The sequence below is a fragment of the Ostrea edulis genome, chromosome 4 (assembly GCF_947568905.1).
Source record: "Ostrea edulis chromosome 4, xbOstEdul1.1, whole genome shotgun sequence".
NCBI lineage: Eukaryota > Metazoa > Mollusca > Bivalvia > Ostreida > Ostreidae > Ostrea > Ostrea edulis.
The window spans coordinates 37,704,570-37,712,069 of NC_079167.1; the positions used below are offsets into that span (position 1 = coordinate 37,704,570).

The window sequence follows — 7,500 nt, forward strand, 5'->3', positions numbered from 1 at the left end:
TGGCTGCAGTTACAAATTACATATTAACCTTAATTGTGTTGAAGATGAATTTCATTTCCTTACTGATTGCCCATTCTATGTTGAAGAGAGAAATATGTTTTTTAATGGTATATACAAGCTCAACAAAAATTTTATATATCTACCAAATAAGGACAAATTTACTTGGTTGATGATTAATGAAGACAAACCAGTAATTGTCAAATTGAGTGAATATTTAGTGCAAACTTTCAGAAAAAGAAGTGATGCTTTAAAACTGCAAAAATCATTATAGTTTATTATTCATATATTGGTATAATACTGATACTGTCCATCTACTTGTATATATACATGATTAGCAATTCATATATGTATGTACTTGTTTCCCCAACATGCTGCATACACACGCAGTTTGCAGTCTCTGTAACCTGTAGTTAATGTTGTAAACTTTCTTTCTTTTTTGAATTTCCTTCTTTATAAAATGTTTTACTGTTATGCCCTCTGGGCTCAAAATTGGAATAAACTTATCTTATCTTATTAACATTAGGTACTCTGAGTGTGTCAGACGGACTGAGTGGCTCCTAAGCTTGGCAATGCAGGCAAAAGATGTAATGTCGCAGTAGCAACATGGACATTCTATCTCTAATACATGCAAAGACATTGTTACTCAATGTGTTGCACAAAATATTGATATTGGCAAACAACAACCCAACCCCACCCCCTTCAACAAAAATGAATAAAGCATTGTATGAAATAGCCTTTGAAATTTCATTTTCACAGGGTAAATACTAAATGGTCAGTTTTCCATCACAAAAGAGAGTCCTGTTTTAAGTGTTGTAACCACAGAGTTCACTTTCAGCTCTATTGGAATAGTGAGGATCTTAGCTCTTAATTACTACTTGTTTTCCTTCATCATCAACCTTTAGAGTTTCAATGCAAATTGCCAAAATTTCAAATTCACTGAAAAATTCTTTGCAGAAAGCGTTTTATTTATATTTTCTTTGAATAGTAATCATACATTCTGGCCGAAAATGACATAGTAAGAAATCTTTGCATGCATCCGTACACACATGGACAATTTCAAATCTCAACTTATCCTTCATAGTAAACCAATCCGTCTTTGTACAAATCAAACTGATAATGGCACATGCCCAGAGTTTAAGGATAGGCAGGACACTGATAATGTGATTGAAATATATCAGAGACTTTTCGTTCATATCAAAGACTCCACGTCATAATAATGGCTGTCTTTATGTCATAGCCTACTAAACTAATTAGCTACATGTATATCTTGTAGTAGGCTCTTGGTCCGGTATATTGTGATTTCTCACATTATCAACAGTGCGAGATCGACTTTGCCCATGTGAGATTTTTCTGTCTCACACTGCTGCGACGTCATTTGATTGTGACGTCATGTATTTTCTATGATTTACGTTACACGATGAAGTAAAATAATCCTTCATTATTACTCGTATTGGATAAGGAAATTCCACCTCTGGAATAAGATTTGCGGTCTAGGACTTGCCAAAGCCTCGTCCTTGACAGCGAATCTTGTCCCCACGATGGAATTTCCCTATCCCACACTTGTACTAATGAAGGATTCTATTAGTCACAGTGACAAAGCTCTAAAACCCAAGTGAATTAAAAAAATTGTTGGGACAGGATATTTATTTTCTTTGAACCCAGTCTTCCTTTGGCTCTGATGAAATATTCACAACAAATTTGATTTGTATAGCTCTTCCGAATCTTCAAACTCTGAAAGGCATTTAAAATACCATTTACATATGTATGATGAGTTCAGGCAGTTAAGATAGTGAGGGTGCACAAAGTACAATGTCGCCAGAGTTCAAAACTGAGTACTTTATATTGCTATGGCATATCAAATATATAGAAATATTTCAATTAAGGTTTTTTTTTAATAAAATCAGACAAACATGCAACAATAGTGAAAACGAATATTTTCAAGCATCTTTCACCATATTTCTGTCTAAACTACAATATCTGAAAAAGTATTTAAAAAGTCTTGAAGGATATCCATTCCCTATAGTTCATGTGCATTTCAGAAGGAAATTAATTTTATTATAGAAAGTTACATTGTAAACAGGCCAATGAAATTTTGATCAGTTTTCAATGATTTTTAGGGGAGGTAACTCTAACATGCATGCAACTCCATACATTGATAAGAACTCCATGACTTGGACATACTTGTATTTTAAAAGGGTGCACTATACTACGATTTTACCAACGATAAGAAAAATTAAATTATCAACAAATAATTTCTTTTCAAGCCAGTCCTGTCTGTCCTTAAATTCCCAGTACCAACACAATTACATGTAATGCAAAATGTTACAAAGAATCCAAAGTCAAAAGAAATACAAAATACTCTATTTCACACATAGAAATAAAGCTCAGACATAGATCTCTCGATCTCGATCTCTCTCTCTCTCAACACATAATTTTGTAATGAATCAACAGAAATGCATGCAAGACAACAAAAACCTGAGAGGGTTTATGAGAAACTGCATCAAATGCACAAACATAGATCTATAGATCTAGCAACACAGGCATTGGGTTTCACCTAAAAGCAAGATATCAAACAAGTATATACATTTAATTTACTTTTCCAATAGCTTCACTAAGGCTTAACAAAGAAATAGATAATCAAATACAAGAACCATGGGCCACAACACTCGCCCAAGTAATCCTTCAAAAATAAGGACTGTGATCCAACATAAATACAAATCTAAAAATGGACAACCAAAAAAAAAAAAAAAATACAACAGGATATTTGTCTTTCATATATGCATTACTTTTACAAACATTGCCTTGGAAATATCAAGACTTTACCTAATAGATTCACACAAGAAAACCAGTGGGCCTCACTGTAAACCAACCAGGAATTCAAACTATTTTTACAACTGCACAACATTATATGGTTGAATATCAATTCTTCTTGACAAATGCAGAAGATTTTTAAAGATCCCCCCTCCCTCTTTTTTTTATTCTATCTAAAATATTCTTCTTGACAAATGCAGAAGATTTTTAAAGACACCCCCCCTCCCTCTTTTTTTTATTCTATCTAAAATATGCAGTCCAAGAAGGACCCAATCTTGGCCCAGTACAGACAGTGGGAAAACTTTGATCAGAAAAGCTCACATGAGCTGACATAAAAATATACATATATTAATATTTCTGTGCATTGGTAACAATAATTCCAGGAATACATAAATCCACTGGTGAAACAACAGGTGCTTATTGTGTCCATAAACCTTTCTGTGGCACATATTAAAGTGTTTGCATGTGAGACTGTTTTCCTTAGTTTCTATAATACATAAGGTATAACTTCAAAGCCTCCGGTAGAGGAAGAGTGTATATCTTCTCCACCATGTACTTCTTAAGTAGGTCCTCAGCTGGAGGCAATGTATTAGACTCGGGATCGGACTCGCTGTCTACTACTGGACCAACCTGACCACTCTCCTGACTACTACTGCATGGAGACAGCTTCTCACTTGGACTTCCTGTCATTTCAGATTCCATGTTTTCCTCCAGGGCCGAGGCCTCTGACAGAGAACCTATGCCGGAGGTGGCCGTGGTGTCCACACTGGTCTGAGAGATACATCTCTGCTTTCTCTCTACCATAGCAAAATTAGAATTTATGCCCGCCAACACATCATCATTTTCCACTTCAGAGTCTGAGGATATCACAGATGATCTATAATCATCTTCATTTGGCAAAGAGGAATTTTCTTCTGTGTCATTTCTTGCTTGCTTATCATCACTTTGTTTTTCAATTTCTGGTGGATTTTTTGTCTCAGTCTTGTTTCCCATATCACTCTCCAAATCATGGTCTGTATGAAAAATCTCACCATCATCCTCATACAGATCAGTGTCTCTCTCTACTGATACAGAGGGCTCTTCCTCTTTCAAATCCTCCATGGCAGATGCAGACGACGATCCTTGATTGGATGAGGACGACCTTGCATGGTTCATCACTTCCAGCAACCTGCTGGCAAGAATCAAAGATCTGTCAGAAAAGTTGTGTCTGTCCATTCTTCTTCTCCTTGGCTCTGTGTGCTCTTCTTCACTGTCCGTTTTTGCACGTCTTCCATTCTTTTTTGTCTTAGAGATTTTATCTTTCTCGGAAGCTTGAGTCTCTGACTCGCACTCCTCATCAGACACTCCATCTACTGCCGAGTCCTCTTCTATTTCATCACTGCTGTCATATATTTCTCCGAGGTCTTCATTCTCCATGTCACTTTCATCGCTTTCATCAAAACCATTCAAAATCATCATTCCCATGTTCACGGGCAGTACATCCATCTTCTTTGGTCTGCGTCTGCAATATCTTTTTTTTGGTTTCTTGGGTTTCCTCTTCTTAATCGTTTTTAAATCTGGGTGTTCATCATATATGGTCTTCCGAATTATTCTCCGAATATCCACACGGCATAGATCCTGGAGTCCCGGTATATGAACTTCAGCTGTTCAAAAGTAAAATAAAAGTTTATCAATTCAATATTTTATTGCTTGCATACTATACAACCATTTAATTCTGTCAGCTAGAGTAGTAAAGCATTTTTATGATACATGTGTAACTTACGAAGTTCAACAGCATCTATGTTCTCGGTGTTTGTTGGGCTGATCAGAGTAGCAAATGAGACAGACATCACACTCTTGGAACTCCACACGGTCTCCGAAGTTCGACTGATGCATACCAACTGTAAGGACCAAATCCAAAAAGACATATACTATATGTTGCGTGAAAAGCTCAAAACACTATTATATTAATATATTGTGACAAAAAATATTCTATTACAGAAAGTTTCAAACATGATAACATCTAACTTTTCACATGTAATTGGAAGAAATGCATAATAAATCATGTTTACTATTCAATCCATATTAGCTTCAGATTAACTAGCCAATCATCTTTTGGCATATTTCTTACATCAACAATACAGTAAAGCACACTTATAATGAATGCACCTTTACATGAATTCAAAGTGATATTTATTCCCTAACGAGAGGAACATTTTATTGGATATAATGAAGTTTGGCTACAACTTTTTTGCTGCCCTTACAGGTTCACTATAACCATGTTTTACTGTAAATGTATACGTAATAGACCTGGTCATTGAGTGGCATGACGAGGATTCCTCCAACATTGATTAGATTCTTCATGTAATTTTCATGTTCTGGTGGGCAGGAGGCTCCACAGTAGACCCGGTCATACATGTTACAACTGGAAGAAAGCTGGAGACAGTTCCCCGCCACAAAGGATGGTGGGCAGAAATCAAACGCATCGTAGTTGTTACACTTATGTGCAAACTCTCGCAGCCTATCTTGTGCATATTCCACCACATCCGAATACAGCTCAATACCATGATTTATTCCATAGGGACCTGCAGAAATGTTACACTAATGACTGTACAGCAACTTCAAAGTCACACAAATCAATATGGGGCCTACGGGCCACAATGCTCACCTATTCAACTTGCTTTCATAAAGATGAGAATGTTATGAACTTTAAAGTTAGATCCATTATTGTGGCCCCACACGGACCTAAGGCCAACAACTGGACAGATGTGTACCTACAAATGAAACTTTTCGCAAACTGCAGACTTGCTGTGTTTGTTATGGTAATAAGCTACCCCTATATATTATGTATAAGACCTTGACCTTGTCCAAATCACCTTGGATTAGCTTGGGACATACACAACATGTCCCCTCATGTCTTGAGAAACCATTTTTGTAAGGAATGGGATAAAAGTGTGTCTTTGTTAGGCAATTATAGCTAGGACAAAATACAGCTTACTTCACATATATATTGAAATGAATCATTTTGAAATATCATCACTTAGGCATGAGGAATATGCCTATTGTTTTTCAAGGTCAAAGGTCATCCATGTAGTATCAGTTAATAGGAAAACCTTGTAGGCAGAGTACAGACTGCACTATAAGGGCTAGGACTTTTAAACTTGGTACATATACTCCTCATGCCAAGTGGAGGATGCCTTTTGTTCTTTAAAGTCATAGATCAAGGCTGTAGTATCATTTAGTAGGAAGACCTTGTGGGCAGGATACAGATCGAACTGTTGGGGCTAGGACCGTCAAACTTTGTACACATTATAGCTAGGACAAAATACAGCTTAATTCACTTATATATTGAAATCAATCATTTTGAAATATCAACACTAATCTTATTTTAAAAAAATAAACAACAAAAACCCAACTACATTTTCTGTTTTTCCTTGCATCAAAATGTCTGGTTAATTTGAAATCGCTTATATTGAAATAATCACACCATGTTAAGCATGTAAAAAGTCTGTTAGCATGATATCCAGTTGTAGGGAGTTTTTGCATTTGAATTTAATAGCTTTGCTCCTCACTGAAACCTCATCCCCATCATCATGGGCCCCACAGTTGTAATCATGCATGCATAATCATGATCAATAAAGCACTACCCTGGAATCTGAATTCTTTTGACCATGAGGCCACAGTTTGGAAGATGCCAACTTACTCAGACAGTTTTTACACGCCAGTCAAAGAAGGGACATATTATGGTATAGCATCGTCCGTCTGTTAATCTGGACCTTGTAGGCAAAATGCAAAATGAACCGTAAGCTCAAGGATCTTACAGTACATTTGATCACCATGATGAGAGGAATATGCCCATTGTTTTTCAAGGTCAAAGGTCATAGTATCAATTAATAGGAAAACCTTATAGACAGAATACAGACCAAACTATTGGGGCTAGGACTGTTAAACTTTGTACACATAGTATCATTTAGTAGGAAGACCTTGTGGCCAGGATACAGATCGAACCGTTGGGGCTAGGACCGTCAAACTTGGTACACATACATGTGCACCTTATGGTAAGTGGAGGATGACATCATGCCTATTGTTTCTCAAGGTCAAGGTCATAGTATCACTTAGTAGAAAAATCCATTATAATCTATTTCTTATAATTTAAATTCTATTTTCATTTCTGTCAGAGAATTCCCAATAGTTGAAATAGTTATACTATATTTATCAAGACCCAATTCATAAATTGTTCATATTCATAAGGAAATGGTTATCTTTTAAATTAATAAAGATATCGAGGGCAAAATATTGGAAATGTAAACACAAAAAGAACATGTTGGGCATCAGTTTTAGTTTAACAGATAAAAGTTCCACGTGGGATTAAACAACTTTTTTTCTCAACACAATGAATTTGTGATTTTGTGGGGTTTACCACATAACAAAGAATAACCCTATATGACACAAAACATACTCAAAAATGATGTCAGCGAGACTGCATTAGGACCGATCAAATTAAAATTAGCTGTTTTTAATCTGCTACTGCTTCTTATGATGTGGATTAAAAACAGCTAATTCTAATTAGAATGCATTAAGACTGATGCTAGACAAAACGACCTAATCAGAAAAGCTAATCTGAGCCTTTGACTCAGATGAGCTAAAAACATTCTCAGAATAATGAATGTTGTAAATGTATTTCAACCTAATGTTAATAATAAATTATTT

General features: G+C 35.8%; 1 protein-coding gene across 1 annotated transcript in view; it reads right to left on the bottom strand.

Annotated features, from left to right (window-relative positions):
- Positions 1-7,500, bottom strand: part of LOC125671364 (protein-L-isoaspartate O-methyltransferase domain-containing protein 1-like) — a 17,944-nt gene that overhangs the window by 4,609 nt on the left and 5,835 nt on the right. The window contains exons 3-5 of the mRNA XM_048907013.2: positions 5,101-5,375; positions 4,574-4,691; positions 1-4,454 (exon numbers count right to left, since the gene is read on the bottom strand). The exon at positions 1-4,454 is cut by the window's left edge and continues 4,609 nt beyond it. Coding sequence (XP_048762970.1) covers positions 3,292-4,454; positions 4,574-4,691; positions 5,101-5,375 — 1,556 coding nt within the window. The 3' untranslated portion in view covers positions 1-3,291. The remainder of the gene's footprint in view (positions 4,455-4,573; positions 4,692-5,100; positions 5,376-7,500) is intronic.